Source organism: Trachypithecus francoisi, unplaced genomic scaffold, assembly GCF_009764315.1.
Source record: "Trachypithecus francoisi isolate TF-2019V2 unplaced genomic scaffold, Tfra_2.0 Lachesis_group14, whole genome shotgun sequence".
Classification (NCBI taxonomy): Eukaryota; Metazoa; Chordata; class Mammalia; order Primates; family Cercopithecidae; genus Trachypithecus; species Trachypithecus francoisi.
Window position 1 is genome coordinate 43452647 of NW_022681459.1, and position 27114 is coordinate 43479760.

The following is a 27114-nucleotide window of genomic DNA, read 5'->3' on the forward strand; positions in this document are numbered from 1 at the left end:
AGTGGGCTGCGTGGGTTCCCTGGGGAGAGAAGATAACCAGATGGCTGCAGGAAGAAAACTTAAGAGGGATACCTGGGATTCAAATCCAGACATCTACATGTTAAAACCTGCACTTCACACACGAACAAATACACATGCAGACATGTACACACAGACGAATACTTGTGTATCCATGTGCACACACACTCCTCTCTCAAGTCTGGAATCTGGGCGGTCCCTGGGGAGCCGCCCTCATGCACTGGGCCTCTCTGACTCTGACTCCACCGTGTCCCAGCCCGAGTTCTTCTGCAGCTGGCGAAAAAGCAGCTGCCGCTGGAGGCTCCTCAGGCTCTCCAGGTCCTCGGGAGAGAGTGGCAGGGCCGGCTTCCCTGGGTCCTGCTCTTCTTCTTCCTCTTCCTCCATTTCCGTGAGTCCGTCGGGGGGCTGCGGGGAGCTTCTGGAGATGTAGCCCTGGTCAGACTGCACTGACCGCCGCTGCTCCTCCTCGTAGGGTGTGTGTGGGTCTTTGAGGACCATAGCGGGTCTACTGCAGCCTCCCTGGGCCTGGCAGCTCAGACTCTGCTGGAAGAGGGAGAGCATCAAGCCTTCGAGGTGCTCCCTCATGTCCTCTGGAAGGTGGTCAGGAGACGCCATGGGGGTGCTGCCAAGGGGCGAGTCCTCGGGGTCCACAGGGAGGAAGAGGACGCTATTTCGCCCAGCGCCTGGGCTGCCCAGCAGCGGGCAGGCCTCGCCCTCCCCCGCCAGTGCCAACCGGATAGCAGCACCGTCAGCTAGGGGCCCAGGCTCCACCGCTGCCACCAGGGCGCCCTCCTCTGCGGGGAGCACCAGGGTGTGGAGGGGCTGCGGCGCTGGCTGACCCCGGGGCTGCAGGTGAGGTTCCAGCTTTGCCACTGCTGCTCCTCCTTCCTCCTCGACCAGGAGGTCTATGGCCAGGCAGGCCTGGGAGCCAGGCTCGCGTACCAGGGGCGCCCGCTTCATGATGCCGGTTCCCGGAGGCAGCAGTGGCTCCTCAAACACCTCTTCGTCCAGGGACGGGGCATCCTGGTCATCGGCCGAGTAGAGGTTCTCACGCTCGAACCAGTCGGGGCAGCGGGCCTGCCAGTCTCGGAACCTGTCCAGGGCGGCGCAGAGCTGCCTGCCGCCCGGGCTCCGCAGGTAGTTGTCTCCTGACAGCTCCCCCACGCGGTGCATGCGGCCGGGCTGGAACATCTCCAGGTCCTGGATGCGGAAGTACACCTCCTCGAACCTGTCCATGAGCGGGTACCGCGGCGCCGCGCCGAACAGGTCGGGGACGTCGCCGTCACCGCTGACCTCGCTGAAGTAGCAGACTACGTAGGTGCCGAAGCAGGCTGGCCTCTTGAAGTCCGGGAGGATCATGTTCATGGCTGCGGTGAACAGGTCCCCCACGGGCTTCCCGTGGTCACAGCGCAGCCGCACAGGCGCTCCCCGGCCCAGGAGCGCCTGCCACTTTGCGCGCGTGCCGCGGGAGCACAGGATGATGATCTTAGAGTTGCTCTCCACCATCTCCTGCTTCTGGCGGCCCACCCAGGTCATGACTCCCACCTCCGAAATAGCCTGCTCTTCCAGCAGGTCCAGGGCCACTTCCGTGCCGCAGGCAGTGAGCAGGAACTGGGCGAATTTCAGGACCACGTCCACGTAGAGGGGGTGGTCAGCTGAGTAGATGATCCAGACCTTCCTGGGCTTCAGCGGTGGGGGGGTCAAGTCAGCCGCAGGCAGGCCATCTAAGGAAACAAGACCACACGTGCTGACCCTCACCCCAGGGCCCAGGGCCCAGGGCAGCTCTGTGCCTGTCAGCCCAGGAGAGGCCTGGACCAGGACACAGAGCTTGGCCACCTCCCTAGGCTGAGAAACCCAACTGAGGCCTGTTGGAAAAACCCAGATGTTACTATTCCACCTTTGGCTACCTGAAAAAAATCAGTCTGCTGCCTTGTGGGAAAAAGAATCTCTCACGTTCCTTTCTGGTCTTTAGCCTATACTTAAGAAAAGAAAAAGAGGCACCAAGCTCTGTTGGTCTGCTCCAGGGAGGACCTCTTTTCACAAAGTACAATGCACCTACCTTTCTTTCCTTGTCTGAGTGATTCAAAAAAATGGCACCCAGCCCTTGTTATTGGGGGCCCTTGTGAGTGGGGTACTGGAAGGGGGTTTCTAAGGTGGGGTCTCCTGAAGGGACTCAGGAGTTAGACCACAGGACGCAACCCACACACTTATCCCAGGAGAACCCTCCACTGCTTTAAAAATAGGCAAACAGGCAAACCAAGAAATACTGACCGGTGTATTTGGTGTCATTACTGTATTTTTCATTTCCAGGCCCTGGAAAGGAAAAGAAATATACTGGAGAGGTTCTTTGGGAAGAGAAATAGAAACCAGCTCACAGGGTGTCTGCCCCATTCCTGACAAAGGGTGAAGGGTAAGGGGGCAGCCCTGAGACTGAGTAGGGAGGCCAGGTTAGGTGGCTGCACAGGCATGAATCCTGGGTCTGCCACTACGAGCACCATGACCTGGAGCAGTTACGAGTGCCTCGGAAATGCAGCTGCTTTCTCTGTGAAATGGGTCTACATTTGCTCTCGTTTAATGGGTATTAAATGACTGTATGTGAAGTGCCTGGCATGTTGTACATAATCAACTGGGGCCACAGTTATTATTTTGTAGCACTGACCCAGCTGGGACCCCCAGTGCTGGGGGAGGGGGGGTCTACCCTGGTTCCTCATTATGGTCCTGGTCTGCCGCGTCTCCCTGAAATTTGGCTACCCCAAACTGACTCCACCTGAGGGAAAGCTCTTCCCTGCAAGTGTCTGTGCAGAAGGCATGCATCTTACCACACTTCTTTCCAGAAGCAGCCCCACCAGGCTGCTTGCAACATTTCCTCCTGGTATTTTTGAGGTAAGGAAGGGGAACCCACATACTTAAGCAATTGTTCCTCTGGGAGATGTGATGAAAAAACTGCTCTGCAGGAGTTAACTCCTTAGTGACAGCTGGGATGATTGCGATCCACAGATGACTCAGCAAATGACTTAGAACCTTAATCTCAATCCTAACCCTTTCAGCTCTTCCCCAGAACTGTCAAGACAGCCAAATAACCAGCGAGGCTCCTCCTTGCCTTCACCCCATGGTGGTGTGGGGCACTGTGGGAAACAGAGGTGCAACAGGAGAAAGGAAACCCAAAGCACCGCCGCCACCCTGCCCCAAACCTTTGGAGAGCTGCACAGCCTATGGAGCATTGGCTGAGATACTATTGAATGTTACTGGAACCTCCCATAGGTCCTCCCATGCCTGGCCGGTTATCTTTTCACCACACAATAATGATGATTAACACCTAATCCTCACAAGCCTAGGAGAGCGTGGAAACAGCTTCCCAGATGAGGGAAGGAGCAGCCTAGGGTCATGGGGGCAGGGAAGGGCTGAGGCTGCAACCGGGAGGCCTGCGTTCCCCCAGCTTAGGACTTGGCCAGCAGAGGGCTGCGGCTGAGAGAAGGAACTGGTATGTACTAATCCCTACCAGCAAGCGCCTTCCTCAGCTACTCATTTAACCTTCGTCACAGCCCTGAGAGGAAGGCATTATCAGTGTATTTTACAGAAAAGAAAAGTGAATCCATGGTGTGTTAAGTAACTGGCCTGTGACTACAAGGCTAATGAGGTAGGGCTGGGGTCCACCCCTGTTGCTCAGGGCAGCCGGAGCCTTCTCTATCACCCGATGCTGACCCTCACTATTCTCCCTGACCCCAGATGTCCACGTCTGGTGGCTGCAGGATGGGGTTGTTCAGGCTGCTCCGCCTGCCTGGTTGGTCATTCCTGACACAGGGAAACTTCACTCTAGCTCTTTCCAACCTGTTGATTTTACTAATATTACATTTAGTAACAACAAATATAATCGTGGCTAACAGATACTGTACAAATAGCACATGCCAGGTTCTGTGCTAACAATTCCTGTGTCTTATTTCACTCAGTCCTTACAACAGCTTTATGACATGGTTCTCAAGCAAGAACCTGAGGCTAAGAGAATAAAGCGATTTGCCCTGGTAGTGAGTGGTGGTGCTGGTATTTGAGGTGCTGACTCCAGGACGGCCAGAGCCCCAGCCCTTACCGGCTAGCCTCCAGGTCATGCAGACGATCAGCAGGATGGCAGAGCCCACCAGCAGGACGGAGATGCCCGTGATGAACCAGTACACCCACAGGGGCATGTAGTCTGCGGTGAGCAGAACAGCGTGAGTGATGCAACGGGGCCTGCCCTGCCCACCCTGAGGCCCCCAGCCCCGCTCCCCAGCCCCAGGCTCTCTCCTCTTTGGCCCTACCACGACAAACCATGGTCTCACCCCCCCCTTGGGCTGGCCTCAGTTCAGCCTTGTCTGCCCGGCTGAGGCAGGGACTTCTTAAGTGGCCCCTGGGGAATGTCCCCTGAGGGCTGCAGTGGGCTGCCGGAGAGAGATCCAAGCTTACCCGGAATTGGTTCTGCAATGAGAACAGAGAGAAAAGGAGAAATAGTATTCTTAACGCTTCCCAGGCATCACAAAAAACACAACTGACGTCCCTTGAGGGCTTTAATGACGCTGGCCCAGCACCAGGAACTTTAGATCCAGGTTAAACTTAATGAAACCACCTACAAGAGACACTTGAATTGTTGGTCTAAGAGGAGACACCTTGCCTCCTCCTTGGGAGGCTGGGTTCTCCTTCCAGCCTGGCTCCATGTATGCGCCTTCTGGTGAGCATGTGGCCGCAGCCTCCTGTGCATTGGGGCATGTGACTTTTGAAAACAGCGTCCCTGGTGTGTGATCTTGGACAAGTTATTCAACATCTCTGTGCCTCAATTTCCTCATCCATGAACCTCGGGTTTGGGGTGGGGGATCCTCTACTTCACAGTATCGTGACTCACAATGAGTGAGAATAAAAAATGGACGGCATGTTGGAGCACCGTGCTTAGTGCATGGCGCAGAACTAGGGCTCTAGGATAAAAACCACCCCATTTTCCAATCCAGAAAGTTGAGGATCAGAAAGATTAAGTATTTTGCCTAAGGCTACATAGCTAATGAAAGACAGCCAGCCAGGAGTCTAGCCCCAGGGAGTGACACTCTAAAGCCCCACTCCACACTTCAGGCCTGAAGGACTCCAAGTTACTCTCCTCCCTAACCACTCCCCAGAACCAGGTGAGGACGCAGCGCAGGCTGGGAGCCCTCAACCACTTGCACTCCCAGTATGGCCTGGGACAGCTGCATGTCCCCTACCTGGAGTGTCTGGCATTTCTGGGCAGGGAACAGTCACGGAGTGTCTGAGGCAGTCATTGAGGCAGCTGCTGAAGAAGGGCTGGATCTGCGGGCAGAGAGGGCAGGAAAAGGGCTCCAGAATTGTAGAGTGCCCATGCCTACTAGCCAGCAGAGGCAAGGTGAGAGGAGGGGATCCTGGCTGGCTACTCCATGATTGCCAGGTGGCCATCATCTCCCTCCAGCAAGGGCAGGTCAGAGGACCCCTGCCCAGGTGAGGGTGGGAGAACCGGACAGGAGAAAGGCAGGGGCAGTATCTTACCAGGCAAGGAATCCTGACTGGTAGCGGTGGCTCGGTGCCAGAGAGAGCACAAGCTTTCCCCTGTCCACCAGCAGGAACGCCGGCTGTGCACGCTCCCCACTCCCATCCACACCACACTCTCCACCTGTACACGCTCCCTATTCCCTTCCACACTCTCCACCTGTGCACACTCCCCACTCCATCCAAACCACACTCTCCACCTGTGCACACTCCCCACTCCCGTCCACACTCTCCACCTGTACACGCTCCCTACTCCCGTCCACACTCTCCACCTGTGCACGCTCCCTACTCCCGTCCACACTCTCCACCTGTACACGCTCCCTACTCCCGTCCACACTCTCCACCTGTGCACGCTCCCTACTCCCGTCCACACTCTCCACCTGTGCACGCTCCCTACTCCCGTCCACACTCTCCACCTGTGCACGCTCCCCACTCCCGTCCACACTCTCCACCTGTGCACGCTCCCTACTCCATCCACACCACACTCTCCACCTGTGCACACTCCCTACTCCATCCACACCACACTCTCCACCTGTGCACGCTCCCCACTCCCATCCACACTCTCCACCTGTGCACACTCCCCACTCCCGTCCACACTCTCCACCTGTGCACACTCCCCACTCCCACACTCTCCACCTGTGCACACTCCCCACTCCCTTCCACACTCTCCACCTGTGCACACTCCCCACTCCCTTCCACACTCTCCACCTGTGCACACTCCCCACTCCCTTCCACACTCTCCACCTGTGCACACTCCCCACTCCCGTCCACACTCTCCACCTGTGCACACTCCCTACTCCATCCACACCACACTCTCCACCTGTGCACACTCCCTACTCTATCCACACCACTCTCCACCTGTGCACACTCCCCACTCCCATCCACACTCTCCACCTGTGCACGCTCCCCACTCCATCCAAACCACACTCTCCACCTGTGCACGCTCCCCACTCCATCCAAACCACACCCTCCACCTGTGCACACTCCCCACTCCTGTCCACACTCTCCACCTGTGCACGCTCCCTACTCCTGTCCACACTCTCCACCTGTGCACACTCCCCACTCCCATCCACACTCTCCACCTGTGCACACTCCCCACTCCCGTCCACACTCTCCACCTGTCCCGTCCCCACGTCCCCCACTCCCCCCACCACACCACACACACTCTCCACCGACACGCTCCCACCACTCCCATCCACTCTCTCCACCTGTGGACGCTCCCCACTCCCGTCCACACTCTCCACCTGTACACGCTCCCCACTCCCGTCTACACCACACTCTCCACCCGTGCACGCTCCCCACTCCCATCCACTCTCTCCACCTGTGCACACTCCCCACTCCCGTCCACACTCTCCACCTGTGCACACTCCCACTCCCGTCCACACCACTCTCCACCTGTGCACGCTCCCCACTCCCGTCCACTCTCTCCAGCTGTGCACACTCCCCACTCCCGTCCACACCACTCTCCACCTGTGCACGCTCCCCACTCCCGTCCACTCTCTCCACCTGTGCACGCTCCTCACGCTCCTCACTCCCATCCACACCACGCTCTCCACCTGTGCACACTCCTCACTTCTGTTCACTCTACACTCACCACCTGTTGTGCTCCCTGCACCTGTCCACACCACACTCACCCACCTGAACTTGGTGGCGGCAGCACCCTTTCAGGTTGCGTGGAGTGAGTGTGACGTTGGATCGCTGGTGGAAGTCCTCTGGTCTGGGCTGAGGAGAGAGGCAAGAATGGGTAAGGCTAGTTGGGTAAGAACACGCTGTGCCACTGCCACGGAGAAGCTGTCCAGGGCACCCCTTAGTGCAGGGGAGAAATACTTTTCAGGTTTCTGTTCCAGAAAACACTCCATTTTTACATGGAAGCTGGTTTGTTATAAATTCATAAGTACACTTAGTAACTGGTAAGTCTCTCTGCTTTGACTGTTGGGAATGAGGGCAACAAATCTGTGTTCATGGACATCAGTTGTACAGAACCACATAGCACATATTTCCTGCACTGAGCTGGCTTCATCGCATTGCCTTGTCTTCTTTTTTTTAGAGATAGAGTATCGCTCTGTCGCCCAGGCTGGAGTGCAGTGGTGCAATCTCAGCTCACTACAACCTCTGCCTCCCAGGTTCAAGTGATTCTTCTACCTCAGTCTCCCAAGTAGCTGGGACTACAGGCGTGTGCCAGCGCACCTAATTTTTGAACTTTTAGTAGAGATGGGGTTTCATCATATTGGTCAGGCTGGTCTTGAACTCCTGAGCTCAAGTGATCCACCTGCCCTGGCCTCCCAAAGTGCTGGGATTATAGGCGTGAACCACTGTGCCTGGCCTATTTTATGTCATTAATTTACTTTATTTATTTTTTCATTTTCATTTTATTTAGAGACAGGGTCTCGCTCTGTCCCCCAGACTGGGTGCAGCGGTGCCATCATGGTTTACTGCAGTCTCGAACTCCAACTTCAAGCCATTCTCCTGCCTTGGCCTCCCAAATACTGGGATTACAGGTGGGAGCCACCGCGCCTGGACTTATTTCCTTATCTTTAGTTCCCCTTTGTCTCTATTTCCACATTTCTTTTTTTTTCAAATCCTCAAATCCTTTTTGTAATAAAGAAAGCAAAACAAAAAGAGGACAAGGGAGCATGTAGGGGAGGGAAGAAGAAAAAGGACTGAGTCATGGGCAGAGCAGAGTCAACTGCTTTCTATCAACCATAGACCACCGGGGAAGAAAAAGGGCAAGTCGCCATGATCACTACGGACTAAGCACAGCCCTGAGTCCCGAGCTTCTGGCAACACAGTTCTGTCAGACCAGCAGAGAACAGACTCGGGGCTTGGAGGGGTGGTCCCGAGCTATGCTAGGGGGGTTGAAAAGAGCAGAGTTACCGCAGGAACGTGGTACATGTGCTCAAAGCAGCTGTGGTTCTCCATGTGCGGAAAACTGGTCAGCAGGATCTGGTAATGGGTAGATTCATTCCACAGGGTGAAGCCCACACGCAGCTGCTGGGCCGCCAGGGTCTCCACAGTGATGTTGGGGTCCCACAGGCTGCCTGCCAAGGTCACACGCAGGCTGGGAGTGAGGAGGGGCACACACATGTGCATGTGTGCGCATCCAAGTAAAGTTCTCCCGCGCCAGCCCATTACCTGAGCTCATGCATGGCGTGGTTACCTTCATTCTGGTGTGCTCACAGTCTGTCGGCCCAGAAAAAAGGAAACTCATTAAGCCTCTGCCTTAGGAAGTCTGTTCTTTCAGGCTCCTAACACCAGGAACAACACTTAGTAAGTACACTTTTGCCACTGGGAGCCTGTCCACTCTGAAGATGGCCCCTTCAGAGTGAGATCCAGGGCTGGATCCACCTTGGCATGAGTGCTAGCCTGCTTGTCTGATCCTCCTCTCTCAGGGAACCCTCCCGATTCAAGTGCATTCCTCCTGAGCTTGCTGTGGGTGATCAAGCAATCTCGGTCCCCTCCAGTCCCTTCTCTGCCCACCCACAGCTTCTTGTCCCCACTGGCCCTGTCTTTGCACAGGCTGAGAAGACATGTGACAGGTGTGAATCACCATGGAAGGACAAGGACTGAGTCAGTCAACTTTAGGAACAGAAGTGAGAACTGAGGAGATTCACTTCTTCAACAAATACTTATTGAGCACCAACTATGCACCAGGCCCTGTTCTTGGCACTGGAGGTACAGTGGTAAACAAGACAAAGCCCTGCCCCCCTAGAGACTGCAACCCAGTAGAAGAGACCAATAAAAGCAAACGCACAGCATGCAGTACCAGTGAGGGAGTGATGAGCCACATGCGGTGACATAAGGCAGGGTGAGCAGAGTGTGTGCACGCATGTGTGCGGGGTGTTCCCAGGATGAAGAAGGTCAACACCGTCCTTAACAAGCATTTCCTGACCACCTACTATATGCAAGGCAATTCATGAGGTTCTGGAGATTGTACAAATGGGCAGAAGACTCAGGCTTTGTTCTCAATTGGGCTTCCTGACATAGCTGGCTATGGACAGTGAGAATTGTAGGGAGACTGAGGCAGGAGAATTGCTTGAGCCCAGGAGTTCGAGGCTGCAGTGAGCTAGGATAGCAAAACTGCACTATAGCCTGGGTGACAAAGCGAGACCCTATCTCTATTAAAAACAAAAAGAGAGAACTGTAGGTAATAGCTGAGCTTCTGGGGAGGACAGAGAAGCAGAAGGCGCACATACATCAGAGGATGCCTGAGAAGAAAAGCCTGGCAGTAATCACAGGCAGCGTGGATAGGCACGGGCAGGAGAGTGCTATGCATGGGACCAGTGTTGGATGATGCAGGCGGAATATGAGGTGGAAGGAGAAGAGCAAGTCATGGAGGCTGGGACCAGGCTGGAGGTAGAGGCTGCAACTTCTCCACGAGTGGCTTGCGGCTTGCCTTTATGGTATTTTCTGGGCAGGATGGGTGCTTCTCTAGATAGAGGGAGGTACTCTGGTTCCCATAAAACTCCTAGGATCTTGGGCCAACATGCACTGTTGTGCCAATAGAGAATGGGCTGTGCCTCAGGGAATGGAGGCTGCAACACACACCAAAGAACTCCCAGTCCTGCCCTCTGTTTGTTCTGTGGGTCCCAGGTGCTGGCAATGCCAGCCACTGAGCAGGGGGACTGGCGTCTGTGCCACCTGGTGCCTCATTCTCACAGAGGCTGTTGGGGAGGGAATGTCTTGGGAGGATGCTCTTACCAGGCACAAGGAAATTCTTGGACTGGTGGTTTGGGTCCCCGTCAGGGATGGGCTTGGGCAGGTGGTGAACGGTCACCTCATATTCCTGGTCAGGGTCAACCACAAAGTGGCTGAAGGTAAAACGCCACTGAAGAGAAGGGAGGAAGGAAAGGTGGACGGATTACACACACCTCTGTCACCCATCTATGCCCAAAGACCCCCGTTCCCACCCACTCCCAAACATTCAGCCAAAAATAAGAATGAGCAAAAACCACAACAAAATCCAAAGTCAGGGAACGCAGTACCTTTGTTTTTTGTTTCCTCTGGTCCTTTCTGCCAATTTTTTTTTTTTTTAAACCTGGATCTGACCTCATCAGTAGATGGTGAATAAGGCAAAAGAATTTGGGGAAAGTGGAAGTAGTCCTGCCCCTCCCACCTGCCCTCTCAAATTCTAGAACAATAGGTATGACAGGGCTGAGCCAGAGGACTTGGTGCTATGGAGATCTGGCACACACAAGGCAGGTAAAAACTATTTGTCAAATGATTCTTCCTCCTTAAATGGGAAAGCCAGGGATCTCTTGAGGTCATTCTGGTGTAAAAAGGTGCAGAGGACAAGCCAGAGACCCCCACTCACCCTGGGCCAGCAGGCACCTTAGTTGCAACGATATTTGAATTTGTGCTAAGTTATTTTCTGGGTGGTAGAGATTACAGATATTGACTCCATCCCCCATTCTAGTTACCCTGGTGGAGGAGCCAGGGGTCCTTTGCTTCTAAGTGGATGGAGAAACCCGGTTCTCACCATCCACATAGCAGTCAAGTTTGGGGGTCCTAATTTAACATCGGAAAGGGGTTCTGTCTTTGCTGCTTGAGTCTGTGGGAGATCTAACTTATTTTCAAGGGGCCATTTGCAGATTTAAACCAGCAGTCTTCAAACTAAGGCTTGTATCATAATTACTTGAGGATTAAGCACCTGTTGCTGGACCCCACCCTACGAGTTTCTGGCCTGGGAAGTCTGGGGTGGGGCCGCACATCTCTACCAAGTTCCCAGGTGAGGCTGAGGCTGCTGACCTAGGGACCACGCTTTGAGACCCACTGCTTTAAACAAACAAACAAGAATCAACATTTCACCATTTAGCTGTGAGCAGCAAAATGAGACTAAACTGCTGTAGTGCTCATTTGCCCACCTACGGCAGTTCTTTGGGCAGTTTTTCCTTCCTGAAGGCAGGCCCCAGCTTAATCCAGTTTACACATAAAAGATGTTACACAAAGTTACACAAAGATGGCAGGAGGTAGGCCTGTGGAAGTTGTCTTCCAATTCAACTTCCTTTCAGAATGAAAAGCTAGGTAAAGTGGGAAGAAAAAGTCGGGGTGAGTATGTGAGGGAAGCTTTCAGAAATATGCTCTGTCCCTCACTATTGCTCACGGTGGCCACACCACTTCTCTTTTGACTTCTGCCCATCTCAGGCTGCCATTTTGAATTTCAGACTCTCTCAGCACCTCTCGGTCTTCCCCACTCTAAATCAGGGTCTGAATTTGGGGACAACAAGTCTGCACTGGTGTAATCAGTGGAACACAATCCACTCAGGAGCTGTATTCTTACAAGTCTGCACTGGTGTAATCAGTGGAACACAATCCACTCAGGAGCTGTATTCTTACCCGCTTGTGGTGATGCCTCAGTTTGGACAGAAACTCAAACTTGACGCACAAACGTTCATTGGTGTTCAGCTGCAGGACAGATAACTCTGCACCCTCGAGGTATAGGATGCTGGCTGAAGGACAGAGGGAGAAGAGGACACAAACAGACACAGATCAGCCAAGACAAGTGCTGGGTGTGTCACTTCCCTATCTGTTGTGGTTGTTCACTCCTAAAAGAAAATCTGCCCTGTCTTACCCAACTCTCCACATCCTGTTCCTTTCAGTTCGCTCTCTGGCCTCAGCCCACTGCCTTGCAGACAGTTATTTCCCAGCTAGGCAAGGAAAAATGACACTTTACACTGGGCTAGGAGTAAAGGCTTTACAAATTTGTGGTGAGGGCTTTGACAATCCGGCATGGGAGTCAAACACAGCCATCCCCACCATCCTCACGAGGTTGTGGCAGTCAGCGGGAGCACTGAGGGCGAGGACTTCCAAAAACAACTTCCCCCACGTCCCGTTCACAAATCTGGGGCTAGTGCTCATAAGCCCCAATCGTCCCAATTCTATAACATAAACTCTCTATTCCTGAATAGGCTCGGGGGATGTTTTAGAAGTGCTGGCCCCTAAATTTAGGGAACAGGCTGACAAATGTGTTGCCATTTTCCACTTCATTTTTGGCACTGTAGTCACAAAATTAACTGCTTGCTTTATTTTTTCCTCAGGGTGCTAAAAATATTAGGCTGAAGGTAGTCCTTTCATGAAGAATGGTGTGATGAGAAGGTATCACTGTGGGTTAATATCTAAAATGCTGAACAAGTATTAACTGCATGAAATGATGGATCCTTATAGCACTAAATTTGAACCCTCATGTCTGAACACAGAACTGGGAGCCCAATCCTGAGCCTGACTGGGAGAGCCACTTGCAGGTGGGGAGAATCCCCCAAGGCCCTGCTGGCAGGCCCACTCACCATCTGTCTGCAGTGTCCATTCGATGTGAGCCACGGGGAACAGGTCTCCTTGCTGGGTGTGGGCAAAGCGCAGCTGGATCTGCAGGTCCTTTGGGGAGGAGGGGGTCAGGTTTCGAGGGTGAATCCAGCTGTCATCTAGGCATGTACCTGGCAGCCAGGGAAAAGCAGCACTCAGAGACTCATAGCCAAGACCCTGAGATGGCCCAGCAGCAGGTACAGAGAGCTAGACAGTAAACAGCTCAGGGGCCTGCAACCTTCCAGCCTGTGGCCCTCGGCCATGTCCTCAGCTTTACTGCCCTGCTCCCTCTTTTCTAACGTTTACTGGGGTCACTGCCAACCTCTCGAGTCTAAAGGGAATTTTAGGAGAGAAGACAAAGTACACAAGTTGATTCTGAGATGAAGCTGTGATTGGGAATAAGGGCACAGGTGGGATGCAGTTGTAGTAAGAGTCGCTTTATTTTTATATGTCAGGGGTCTCTAATTGGCTTAGACACTTGAATTTGCGCCTCTTCTTTGAATTAAAATAAAACAAAATCAACACCACAGATGTCTCTCACTTTACAGTGACAAGCTGTGGCAAATCAAATTATATTATAGATACAGTAGGACAGCACCCCAGAGAATACTTTCACAATCCAAATGACAGTTGTTTCTCCTTTCCTGACTTTTGCATAATGAATGTTCTCGACAGGAAGCGCAGGTGCACGCATCCACAGTTCTCCGGGAACCCTCCTGCGGATGGCTGTAGCTCACAGCCTGAACCTGGAGTGGCATGGCAGGGCTTCTGTCAGAAGTTGGCACCAGGCTCTCACTTGATTAACAAGGCAACAACAAGAAGATCAGAAAAAGATGACTTACTGTTCTTGACTGTGCAGTTTAGCCCCTGTGGAAAAAAAGAGGGTGGTTATTACAGCTGGGAAAGGGCTTGGATTCACCCGCCAGGGCCAGATGCTCTCCGCTGGCTCATTCTCAGGAATGCCATTTACACAGCTCGCCCTTCTCACTTTTTGGGGAATAGGATGAGGAGTGAGTCCAGTGAACGGCAAAGGGAATGGTGTTTTATGAGGAACTGCTATGAGCTGGGGCCCTGACAGCTTTAAAAGACACTGAGAGGGTTCTCTTGGAGGGCCCTGGGAAAAGGGCCCCTTGGTCTCCTGAGGTTTCCAACCTTCCTGGATAACACCGCTGCAAGAGGTGCGAAAGGGGTGAGGGGCAATATTTACAGTTTCTGTGACAGATCTGTTGGGGAACATTCACTAAGTCCCCACAAAGTCTCTAGGGAAAAGTGTGCCAGGCCCTGTTCCAGGTGGTCATGATGAGGTATTATCCTCAGCCCATTTTGCAGATGAGGAAGCTGAGGCACCCATATTACATTATATTGCCTCCCTCCTGGGCAGGATGTGTTAACTTTCCAACCCTGAGGAGATCCTGATGGCCAAATTTAGAAGCCCTAGTAGGGAAATGTAACCATTAGGCTTATGTGTTGCCGGCTGACCTACTTTGGAAAACACATACACACACAGATACACACCTGGCACCTGGGGTTGAGTCCCCTCCCCAAGCTTTAATTTATCCAACTATAAAATCAGAATAATCGGCCGGGCACGGTGGCTCAAGCCTGTAATCCCAGCACTTTGGGAGGCTGAGACGGGCGGATCACGAGGTCAGGAGATCGAAACTATTCTGGCTAACACAGTGTAAACCCCATCTCTACTAAAAATACAAAAAAAATAAGCCGGGTGAGGTGGTGGGCGCCTGTAATCCCAGCTACTTGGGAGGCTGAGGCAGGAGAATGGTGTGAACCCAGGAGGCGGAGCTTGTAGTGAGCTGAGATACGGCCACTGCACTCCAGCCTGGGTGGCAGAGCAAGACTCTTATCTCAAAAATAAAATAAAATAAAATAAAATCAGAATAATCATAGTACCAACTCTACAGCACTGATGAGCATTAAGTGATAGAAAGAGAAACGCAGAACTTTGGGGTGAGGGTGGGTTGGTGCTGATGGTGTGCCTGTAGAGAGTCGTTCACTTTTCCCTTCTAGTATGTCTGCATTATAAAACCTTTCAAACAGTGGGAATGTAGTCATGGACTACACAACCGAATGAATCTCAGTGCTGCAGCCCTGCTAGACAGGCAGCTCCCTAGAAGCACTGGGAGAATCACTATGTCCAGAACCACCTCACTGCCTGTGAAATGAGGCAAACTGTGCCCTGTGTCTGGTTCATAAGGGGTGCTCTGTAACTAATGGCCCCCTTCTCTGGAGCCTGGCATAGAGTAAGAGCTTAATAAATGGAAGCTACTATTATGATGAGCAGAGGTCCCCACTCATTCAGACTTGGTGGTGCAGCAAGGGGAGGCCCAAGAAGGAGCTCAGGCTCAGGTATCTCCAGTTCTCTAACCGGCAAAATAGACCAAACGCATCCTGCAGTGGAAAGTCAGATGCTGAGGCAGACCAGAAACACAATCTCAAGGTCAACAAAGTGACTGGTGTGAGTAGGTGCTGAGGCTGACACCTTCCTCTCTCTTGAGAGGGAGCAGAGAGGTAGTGCTAAGCACAGGACAAGACCCCATGCCACCAGGGTTCACTTACAGAGTGGTCACACACAGGATGACATCTGCACGCACCCAGCATTGACTCTGAGCGAGCTACTTCACCTGGATCCTCCTCTGGGACCCCAGTTCATAAGCGCTCCTGGCCCTGTTCAGCTCCTGAATTCTCCCCTACAGGTCCCTGGCAAGCACCACCACCCCACTAGGGGGCGTGGTAGGTGAGTAGGTGCTGAGGCTGACACCTTCCTCTCTCTTGAGAGGGAGCAGAGAGGTAGTGCTAAGCACAGGACAAGACCCCATGCCACCAGGGTTCACTTACAGAGTGGTCACACACAGGATGACATCTGCACGCACCCAGCATTGACTCTGAGCGAGCTACTTCACCTGGATCCTCCTCTGGGACCCCAGTTCATAAGCGCTCCTGGCCCTGTTCAGCTCCTGAATTCTCCCCTACAGGTCCCTGGAAAGCACCACCACCCCACTAGGGGGCTCCGCACATGTTCCCGGCAAAATCCACCTGGCTGCCTAGGCTCACACTAATAAATGTCACTCTTTCCTAAATGGTGAGAAGATTAACTCCCCCGAGTCCTCTCATTTCTCCTCTCCCTTAAAATTCCTAGGATGTGGAGGATAAAAAAGTGGTTCTTTCACCTTGAGATGGGGAGCTCTTTTAGAGAAGGCAAACAGATAGATCGTTTGGAGTAACTTCCTACTAGCCACTGGGAGCTACTCAAAAACACTGCAGGATGTGCCCATGATGAAAAGCTCCTGTCTTCATGAAAACCAAGAGGAAGGTGGAAGGGTCTGACAACAGTCGGTTGATTCCCAGTGGTGCAGATGGGTGTCCTCCTCTCATTCCTGAGCTGGAGGGAAATAGTGGGTATGCCCTACGGAATACTGTTTTTGGTCTCGGTTTCTGATAGTTGTGGTTGCATATAAGTCTTTTACTTCAGTTACTATTAGGTTTATAGTTTTCATTCAAAACAGCTCTGAACCTTATCATATACCTCTCCAGCACTGATTACTAGGTTTGGTGCATTGTTCTTTTGATATTCTGCTAGATTACATTTGCTAATATTTTATTTAGAATTGCATGGATTTATGTTCATAAATGAGATGGGTCCAAAGTTTTTCTTTTTGTATAAGATTTGTCAAGTTTTAGAATTAAGTTTATACTAGCTTTTAAAAAACTGGATGGCTTCCCCTCTTTTTCTGTGGTACTGAATGCTCATCAATAGAGAATGGCTGAATTAAGGTGAGATCTAGTTTAAATCTAAATGTTATCAAACTAGAAATGGCTGAACAGATTGCTATCTACAATGGAATATTATGCAAATATTAAAGAGAATGAGAATTAGTTGCATAGACATCTGTTGGCCTGCAGATGGCTGGAATGTGTTGATGAGTGAGGAAAATAAGTTGCAAATAACTTTTTATAGTATGATCCCAATTTCTATGGAAACAAGTCATGAAAAAGATCTCTCTTTATATATATGAGTATAACGTAACTGAACGAGAATAGAAACATGTGAACAGGTATGTATCAGGTGTTAACATAGTTTGCTGAGGGCAAAGGGGACAGAAGCAGAGGAGATGGCATGAGGGAAGATAAGGGGAAAAGAGATTTAATCAAAACTGAAAAATATACATGTAAGTGAAACATAGAATAAAAATTCTGTTAGAGGTAATAGCGCATTGACCATATACACATATTTTCTCCCTCTCTCCAAACAATATAACAATTATAGGAAAGAAATTTTTTTTTGTAAATTCTCAAAGACCAAAGAGCCAAACTCAGTGGACAAGAGATGTGAACAAAATTTTAAAAGTCCTTTCCAACTTGGCCCCAGCAGCATAGCTCCTGTAAAGAAGGGTGCTGGCCGGGCGCAGTGACTCATGTCTGTAATCCCAGCACTTCTGGGAGGCTGAGGTAGGTGGATCACCTGAGATCAGGAGTTCGAGACCAGCCTGGCCAAGAGATGGTGAAATCCTGTCTCTACTAAAAATACAAAAATTAGCTGGGTATGGTGGCGCGTGTGCGTGTAGTCCCAGCTATCTGCGAGGCTGAGGTGGAAGAATTGCTTGAACCTGGGAGGCAGAGGCTTCAGTGAGCCAAGACTGTGCCACTGTACTCTATCCTGGGCGACAAAGCAAGAATCTGTCTAAATCAACAAACAAACAAATAAAGGGCTATTCTGTCACCTGCCACCAATGAGGTGGTGACACCAGAATATGAATGGTTTCACAAGCATACACATGGAGTGGACGTCAAGCAGTGTGCCCCTTGGTCACTCAGAGAGACCCAGAACTTTGCCATGAAGGAGATGGGGACTCCAGATATGCTAACACCAGGCTCAACAAAGCTGTCTGGGCCAAAGGAATAAGGAATGTTCTATACTGTATCCATGTGCAGCTGTCCAGAAAGCACGAGGGTGAAGATTCACCAAACAAGCTCTATACTTTGGTTACCTGTGTAACTACTACCACTTTCAGAAATTGACAGTCATTGTGGATGAGAATGATGTTGTCAAATAATATGATAAAACCTCAAAAGTGAACAAATGAATGAATACATAAATAACTGTTCAAGTGGCAGCAGAGTAGGCAGCTGGCTCTTGCCGTGGAGGAACTTCTGTCTGAACGCTGCAAAAGGGAGTTACTGATAAGGAGGCCAGGGGCCCCTCAGAACCTTATAACCCTCAGGGCTGAGGGGCAGGGAGAATTAAGTGAAGGTCTACGTATGGAGTGTTGGGAACCTTATCTTCTCTTTCCCTGCTCTGATCTCAGAATGCTGGCAACCAGGCCCAAAGAAAAGACTTCCAGATTTCAGCATTTGGAGGTCACCCAATAGGCCAGGTTCACCATTAGCCTGATCTCCTATACAGTAAAGTCCAAGGTTCACTAAACCTTAACTACACAGAGCATTTAATCAGCTCTTGGGACTTCATTCTTTTTTTTTTTTTTTTTTTGAGACGGAGTCTTGCTCTGCCACCCAGGCTGGAGTGCAGTGGCCGGATCTCAGCTCACTGCAAGCTCCGCCTCCCGGGTTTACGCCATTCTCCTGCCTCAGCCTCCCGAGTAGCTGGGACTACAGGCGCCCGCCTCGTCGCCCGGCTAGTTTTTTTTTTTTGTATTTTTAAGTAGAGACAGGGTTTCACCGTATTAGCCAGGATGGTCTCGATCTCCTGACCTCGTGATCCGCCCGTCTCGGCCTCCCAAAGTGCTGGGATTACAGGCTTGAGCCACCGCGCCCGGCCGGACTTCATTCTTAACATATTCTCAGACATCCAAGGAATACCAGATATTTGAGATAGGTTTTCTGTATGAAAAATAGATCAAAACAACTAAAAAATACTCCTGGAAGAAAAAAAACACAAAAATCCCCAAAAAACCAATGCTGTTAACATGATTAAAACAGACAAGTAAAATTATTCTAGCCCCGAAGAGATACAACACTGCATCTGTGAAACAAGGGCAGGACACCGTGGAGAAATGAGCAGGCAGAGAATGAAAACTGAACCCTGAAACTCAACAGAAGAAGTTCTACTGAATAAACATTCAATAGAAGGGTTAGTCTATGAAATTGAGGACATTTCTCTGAAAGTACCAATAGAGTAGGAAAAAATACATTTTTTTTTTTTTTTTTTGAGACAGAGTCTTGCTTTGTCGCCAGGCTGGAGTGCAGTGTTGTGATCTCAGCTCACTGCAACCTCCGACTCCCGGGTTCAAGCTATTCTCCTGCCTCAGCCTCCCAATTAGCTGGGATTACAGGCATGTGCCGCCACACCCAGCTAATTTTTGTATTTTTAGTAGAGATGGGGTTTCACCATGTTGGCCGGGATGGTCTTGATCTCCTGATCTCGTGATCCACCCACCTCGCCCTCCCAAAGTCCTGGGATTACAGGCGTGAGCCACCGCGCCCGGCGGAAAAAACTATATGATTATTAGAGATTCAATTTAGGAAACAAAATATGATTGACTAGATTTCTAGACGGAGATTAACGAAAAAACAGAAGGAAGAAATTATTTTTTAATAAAGGAAAGAAAGAAAGAAAACATTCTGGAAGTGAAGGACACATATTCCCTGAGTGTGGAAAAACTCAAACTGTATTTTTCCTCTGCCCTGACATCACCACAAGAATCAACAGAAGTCACAGAAGACTTGTGTGACTACATATTGGGGGTGGTTTTCTTCCCACCACCAAGCGAGCAATCAATTCTGCAGCAGACACCAGCTGGGTATCCTCCAATTTAATTCTGACACTATTTGGAGACAGCATCAGATCCCACAGGTTGAGTGCTCAATCCCCAAGACTGCCCACCCCCTAGACACCAGCGGTTTAAGTCTGGGCCTCCAGAACTTCTAAGACCAACTGGGTTCAATTTGAGGTTCTCACGCTCCTCTCTTTCAGTTCAATTAATTTGCTAAAGCTGCTCAGAGAACTCAGGGAAACACATTTACCAGTTTATTTTAAGGATATCACAAATAATACAGAAGAAAAAAAATGCATAGGGTGAGGTATAGGGGAAGGAGTGCAAAGCTTCCATGCCCTCCTCAGGTGTACCACCCTCCAGGAGCCTCCATGTGTTCCACTACCTGGAAGCTTTCTGAACCCCATTCTTTTGAGTTTTTAATGGAGGCTTCCTGTGAGCATGACTGATTAAACCACTGGCCATTGCAACTTCAGGGGACCTTCAGTCCCCTCTCCCCTTCCCAGATGTGAAGGGTAAAGGGGCAGGGCTAAACGTCCTAGCCCTCTAATCCTACCTTGGTCCTTCCCGTGACTAGCCCGCATCCTGAAGCTGTCTAGAGGCTGCCAGCCACCAGTGAGTCATTAGTATATAAAAGATACAATTTTGGAGATTCTAAGGATTTTAGAAGTACTATGCCAGAAAAAGGAGTTGAAGACCAAATACATATTTCACAGTATCACACTGTCAAATTAAAAAGGTAACTAAATGGCCTGTACAAAAACAACAACAAAGACCCAGACCAAGGCCCCAAATCTTGAAACTATTGTAATATCAGGAATAAAAAGAAGACCCTAAAATTACCAGAGTGTCATAAAAAACAGGTAAGAAACATAATAACATTCACTTTCTTAGCATCTGCACTGTTTGCTAGAAGGCAATAAAGCAATGCTTTCAAAATTCTGAGGGAAAATTATCTTTAACACAGAATTTTCATACCCAGCCAAATTATCAGAAAAAGGTATGAGGGTAGAATAAAGATATTTTGACATGAAAAGACTTCACATATATGTTCCTGATATATATGTCTAATCCATCCCTCATACATATTCTTAGGAAATTACAGGATGATATTCTTCAGCAAAATGAAGGAGTAACCCCTGAGGAAGAAGACACAGGGTCCAGGACATGGGAGATTTGACCATGACAGGATGTCTGTTCTGGTCTAGACCTGTTGTGCCGCAGGTCTAGAGAGCACAGACCTTGTTGGGGCTGGAGAACAGAGTGCTCTAGGAGGAAGTTCTCTGGGGACAGGCGGGGATGGAATTGATGGAATATCTGATGATTTGGAGGGGGAAATGATATGACAAGTCTGAAAGAACAAAATTAAGACTAGTTACAGGAAAATTATGCAAGTGAAGAATTAAAGCAATTATTATCTCTGGGGCAGAAGGGGAGGCGAATCGTACCAGAAAAAAAATATAATCTAAGTACACTTACTTGCCTCAGCAAAGATTACTTGTTATAATAATATAAATGCTGACTATTAATTTAACTAAAATCATGATTTAACTATAATGAAAGAAAGGGAGAAGTGGTGGCAGAAAGATAATGTAATTTTCATCTATTAGAAGTCAATAGATAATACCTAAATTTAACAAATCATGAATTAACAGTATAAGCATGTTTAGAAATATGGAGGTATATGTCAGAAGAATTAACTAAAGGAATCATATTTGGGGAGCAGTTTTAGGGGTGGCGCAGGGATCTGCTGTTTTTTGTTTTAAACATCTTAGTACCATTTTTAAAGGAGGATCATCATACATAAATTGAGAAAAATTAATGAAAAGATAGAAGTTTATCTATGATGTAATGCCAAATAAATGAAAGGATTGAAAAGTAAGATAAATGAATAAAAACATTAATTTGTTTAGTGGAAGAAAGAGTAGACTTTTTTTCTTATAATTTAATTTCATGGCCTGTAATCCTAGCACTTTGGGAGGCTGAGGCAGGTGGATTGCCTGAGCTCAGGAGTTCGAGACCGGCCTAGCCAACACGGTGAAACCATGTCTCTACTAAAATACAAAAACTTAGCCAGGCATGGCTGCGTGCACCTGAAGTCCCAGCTACTCAGGAGGCTGAGACAGGAGAGTTGCTAGAACCTGGGAGGCGGAGACTGCAGTGAGCCGAGATTGCGCCACTGTACCCCAGCCTGGGTGACAAAGTGAGACGCCGTCTCTAAAAAAAAAAAATTAAATACCAAATTACATAACATTTTAAATAAAGCAAAAAAAAAAAAAAAGTGGGATCTTCTTTGGATATTACTAAGATGTATCTTCTCTTGTTCAACAAATTCCTCTCCAATTGTCATCCCTAATGTCAAACCACTCATTCTTTTTTTTTTTGAGACAGGGTCTCACTCTGTCGTGCAGTGGCATGCTCAGGGCTCAGTGCAGTGTTGCCCTCTTGGGCTCAAGAGATGCACCCACTTTAGTCTCCTTAGTAGCTTGGACTAGAGGCAGGCGCCACACTTGGCTAATTTTTGTGTTTTTTGTAGAGACAGGGTTTTGCCATGTTGCCCAGACTGGTCTTGAACTCCTGGGCTTAAGTGATTCCTCTGCCTCAGCCTCCCAAAATGCTAGGATTACAGGTGTGGGGCCACTGCCCATTCTTCAAAAATAGCAGAATCAGAACATTATGGATGAGCTACCTGCTTGTGAATGGCATTACGTGAGGCCTCTTGCAGAAATCAGAGGAGGGATGTCATGAAAATGAAGGTGACAGCAGCTGATGTTTCCTGAGCTCCTCTTTTGTGCCAGGCATCATGCTAAAGCACTTTGTACATATATCTCATTTGATCTTGACAACAATCCTGTGAGCTAAGCACCCTTATCCCAATCGTACTGATGAAAAAACTAAGACCCAGGGAGGTTGGGTAAGTGGCCCAAGGTCCCACAGAGGTGGCACTCACATGACAAAGTTTTGCTCCAGAATACATGATCTTAATCACTGCTGTCTTGTCTCTCTAAATAACAAAAGGGGCCAGGTGCGGTTGCTCACACCTGTTATCCCAACATTTTGGGAGGCCGAGGCGGGCAGATGAGGAGTTCGAAACCACTCTGGCCAACATAGTGAAACCCTGTCTCTACCAAAAAATTTAAAAATTGGCCAGGTGGGCCGGGCGCGGTGGCTCAAGCCTGTAATCCCAGCACTTTGGGAGGCCGAGATGGGTGGATCACGAGGTCAGGAGATCGAGACCATCCTGGCTAACACGGTGAAACCCCATCTCTACTAAAAATACAAAAACTAGCTGGGCGAGGTGGCGGGCGCCTGTAGTCCCAGCTACTCGGGAGGCTGAGGCAGGAGAATGGCGTAAACCCGGGAGGCGGAGCTTGCAGTGAGCTGAGATCCGGCCACTGCACTCCAGTCCGGGAGACAGAGCGAGACTCCGCCTCAAAAAAAAAAAAAAAAAAAAAATTGGCCAGGTGCATTGGCTCACGCTTGTAATCCCAGCACTTTGGGAGGCCAAGGCAGGTGGATCATTTGAGGTCAGGAATTTGAGACCAGCCTGGCCAACACGGTGAAACCCCAACTCTACTAAAAATACAAAAATTAACTGGGTGTAGTGGCACACACCTGTAATCCCAGCTACTTGGGAGGCTCAGGCAGGAGAATCGGTTGAGCCTGGGAAGTGGAGGTTGCAGTGAGCTGAGATCGCGCCACTGCACTCCGATCTGGGTGACAGAGTGAGACCTTTTCTCAAAAAAATATATAAAATAAAATAATTGGCTGGGTGCAGTGGCTCACGCCTGTAATCCCAACACTTTGGGAGGCCAAGGTGGGTGGATCACTTGAGGTCAGGAGTTCCAGATCAGCCTGGCCAATATGGTGAAACCCCATCTCTACTAAAAATAACAAAAATTAGCTGGGCATCATGGTGCACACCTGTAGTCCCAGCTACTTGGGAGGTTGAGGTAGAAGAATTGCTCAAACCTGGGAGGTGGATGTTGCAGTGAGTCGAGATGGTGCCACTGCACTCTAGCCTGGGCGACAGTGACTTTCCGTCTCAAAAAACAAAACACAAAAAACAAAAATTAGCTGGGTATGGTGGTGGGCGCCTGTAATCCCAGTGACTCGGGAGGTTGAGGCACAAGAATTGCTTGAACTCGGGAGGTGGAGGTTGCAGTGAACTGAGATTGCACCACTGCACTCCAGCCTGGGTGACAGAGCGAAACTCTGTAAATAAATAAATAAATAAATAAATAAATAAATAAATGGACACCTCCAATAGGCCACTATTCTCTACCCACAAGGTGAAGGTTAAGAGGAAGAAATGAAAGATTGTATTCAACTGAGTGCCTGATAGAGAAAGTGGGCTTTGAACTTACAAGCATAGCCTCCTCTCAATCTCACCTTAGCACTCATTAGCTGTGCGACCTTGGGCCAATAACCCAGCCTCTCAAAAGCAGGTTCATCCTGTCAATCTTATAAGCTGTCATGAGCATGGGATGAAGGGATACTTGTGAACCACCGGAACAGTGCCTGGCATAAAGAACACAACTTTGTAGACTCTGGAAGAGTGGCATGATGAAATTGGCTTCTGGCAAGCAGAAGGTAAAAGTGTTAAACTGAGCAGTTGTTCTACAACCACAAGCCAAAACCGCAAACGCTCAGGAAAAAAGACTCTGTAATGAAATACACATCCTGTCTATGAAATCATGTGTTAACATTCACCCTGACCAACTCTTAAGTTGCTGCTGTCTTTCCTATGGGCATTCCTCCAGGCTGGCGGTCATGGGAAACCTGCATGACGCCTAGGCAGGGAGAAGGGCTAACCAAAAGGAAATGCCCAGGGAAATGCAATTATTGATGGTTTCTCATGTATTGATTTCTGTGGGGAAATCAGTCATCCTGGTTTTGAGGTGCTAACCCCAAGCAGCTGGAACCAGCGCTATGGTTGGTCTCAGCTTGCCACTACTTTCCAAGCAGAGCTGACCATTCTGTCCTTCATTCATCTTTTGTTCAGTCAACACACATGTATCAAGCCCCTGCATCCTGTGCTCCAGCACTGAGCTAGGAACAGGACAGGTGTGCAGAAGCCTCCTCCCTGTCTGAGGATAGTCATGGAGGGCTAAATCTAACTGGGCTTTGGACAGACACTTACATTCTGGAAAGTGGCACTGACTTACTTTGAGAAGGCTCACCCAGTCCTACCTTTGTGGAAATGAGGGAACCCAGGGCCAGGCAGCCTCAAAGCCCAAGACTGCAGAGACAGTAAGTGCGATGCCGTCTGCAAATCCAGGTCCTCTGGCCACCTCTGTGGACTTCCCTCCCCCATTGCATCCACTAAAACACTAGTGAGGGAGAGAAATTTGAAGGGTGTGTTTTCTTTCTTTTTAAAAGAACTAGTCAGTGGAGCCCAGAGCTGTCTATCTCTGGAGATGAGCTGTCTGTGAGCCAGGTATATACAGAACAGAGTGAGAAGAAGGAAGAGAACGAGAGACTGCAGATAAATATGAACAGCAAGTGTCTCTCTCCAGCCCTCCCTGGAGCCAGGCTGTGCTTCTGCTCCTGACTTGCAGTTGCTTCACTGTGCAGTGAAGGTCAGAGCTCAGCTCCCATGCCACACACAGGGGAGTCCCATCCCCACTTCTGGCATCTTTTCTCACTGTCCTATTACACAGACCCTCCATTCCGGCCACACACCGTCTCCTGTCCCACCTCAGGACCTTGGCTCAGGCCCTTTCCACCACCTGGAATGCTCCTGCTACCCCCACAGGGATGCCCAAATGCCTTTTCCATGACGGACACCCCAACTGGAAGCAATTTTTCTTCTTCCTGGAATTCCGTACACATACCAGTTGTGCAAGTAGCTTTGCTAGACAGTTCCCTAACTTCAAGCCTCGTTCCTCCCTGAGATGGGTTAGGTCTCCGGATATTAGAGTCCCCAGAGTATTTATTTATAGTTCCAGTTCCCAGTATGGCGCCCTGTACTCTGCGGGCACCTGAAGAATGGCTGTCAACCCAGGCGCACCAACCCTCCGTATCAGAACGCTTCATACACAGCCTGCAGGAGGGACCAGCAGGGCAGACGGACCTGCTTCGCCCAATAGTGGAAGTCACAGGACATTTCTCAACATCATTCACGTTAAACACTTTTTTTCTTCCTGCGAAATACTCACCCTCCACTCTCTTTCGGTAAATCCTCCACAAAATTAGATAAGGAGAAATATCCTTTTGTTTTACATCCTCTGACTCAGATGCTGAGCATTATTCCTTGGGGTCAGCGGTGGCAGTGGAGGGGAGGAAAGATCCCCTTGGAGATGCGGGGAAGAGGAGAGTATATTGTGGAGGGGCACACCGTTCTGCTGTTTTTTCTTTTTTTTCCCTTAAGATGGTCCTGGCTCACAGAAAGGCCACTACCTGGCAGGCGGGTGGGTCACTTCCTGTGGGCGCATCGGGGCTACGACTTGACAGCTATAAACGTTTGATCCTCCCACTGCGCGCTCACCGGGTTCCCAGACCCAGGTGGTGGAAGTGGGGGGTGGGAGAGGCGGCAAGAGCGCCGTCTTAAGAACCATCTGCTCCTCCTCAGGGCTTCGCACCTCTGGGGAGGTGGCTTTTAGCCGCCCTCGGCAGAGCCCTCCCCGAAACCTGGTGCCGCGTCTCAGCGCTCCGGCTCCCGCAGGCCGTAGCTCTACGGCAGCGGGGTCCCTCTGTGGGGCGCGGGTGGGGGCTTCCACCTTCCGAACGCACGACGTGGGCTCGCCTGGCTCCGTCGGCGGCATGAAGGGCACGGCTTGAGGGAAGCTCCTGAGGGTGCCACGGGCCTCCCGAGGGCCGACCGTGCCCCGCCGGGGGACGTGCGGGCGCACGGCGTGGAGCTGGGTCCAGACCCGTCCTGGCTCCTCCCCGGGCCCCTTCCCCACAGACCCTTTCTACCAGCCCTGCCCGCCTCTCCGGCCTGGCCCCGCGCCGCGGCCTCCTTCCCCGAACTCCGCGGCCCGGGCGAAGGTGTCACTCCCGCCTCCAGCCACGACGGCGGGCCAGGTTGTGCCACACTAGCCGCGCGATGTGCCACCCCCCCTCTACCCCCATTCCACACCGAGGGTCCTCCCCAGGCGCCGCGATATCTGTACCCAAGTTTCTTAGCCCCTCCGAGCCCGCGGCGCGGACTTCCTGCCTCCCCAGCCCGGACGCGTAGTCCCGGCCGTGAGACCGTCCAGCCCTCCGCGATCTTGCCCGGCGTCCGCAGCATCCTGGCGGCGGCCGCTCCCCCAGTCGAGTCTCACCGGCTGGGAGCAGACCAGCGCCGGGTGGTCCAGGAGTCGCAGGGAGGCGCCACCCGGGGCCAGCACGCCCAGGAGCAGCAGAAGCAGTCCCAGCGGGGGCCCCGGGACAGCGGGCGGCGGGCTGCGTGCGGCCCCCATGGCCCCGGTGGCGTCGCGGAGGGCTCGGCCCCGGATGGGGACGCAGCGAGCGAACGTTCTGGGGCTTTCCTTTCAGTGGTGGAGTTCGAGGCAGCTCCACTCAGCTCGCTTCCGGCTTCCAGCCCGGG

General features: G+C 50.8%; 1 protein-coding gene and 1 long non-coding RNA gene across 2 annotated transcripts; both read right to left on the reverse strand.

Moving 5' to 3' along the window:
* On the reverse strand, positions 1–27114 carry IL17RA (interleukin 17 receptor A). Its single transcript, XM_033233040.1, has 13 exons — positions 26849–27114; positions 13674–13698; positions 12816–12962; positions 11869–11981; positions 10234–10360; positions 8668–8715; positions 8410–8573; positions 7174–7257; positions 5238–5322; positions 4456–4467; positions 4103–4204; positions 2290–2331; positions 1–1742 (listed from the first exon to the last, which is right to left on the reverse strand). The coding sequence occupies exons 1-13, from the start codon at positions 26984–26986 to the stop codon at positions 232–234; spliced, it is 2598 nt and encodes an 865-aa protein (XP_033088931.1). The 5' UTR covers positions 26987–27114; the 3' UTR covers positions 1–231.
* Positions 6309–7167, reverse strand: LOC117096089. The gene is made up of 3 exons (XR_004442341.1): positions 7042–7167; positions 6780–6856; positions 6309–6469 (listed from the first exon to the last, which is right to left on the reverse strand). It is a non-coding gene; the product is annotated as an uncharacterized LOC117096089 (long non-coding RNA).

Coding starts and splice junctions, on each gene's coding strand:
- IL17RA (XM_033233040.1), bottom strand. CDS start 26,986: ATGGGGGCCGCACGCAGCCCGCCGCCCGCTGTCCCGGGGCCCCCGCTG. Junction 10,361..11,868: donor TGAGGCATCACCACAAGCGG/GTAAGAATACAG, acceptor CCTTCTCTTCAG/TGGCGTTTTACCTTCAGCCA. Junction 1,743..2,289: donor TAATGACACCAAATACACCG/GTCAGTATTTCT, acceptor TTGTTTCCTTAG/ATGGCCTGCCTGCGGCTGAC.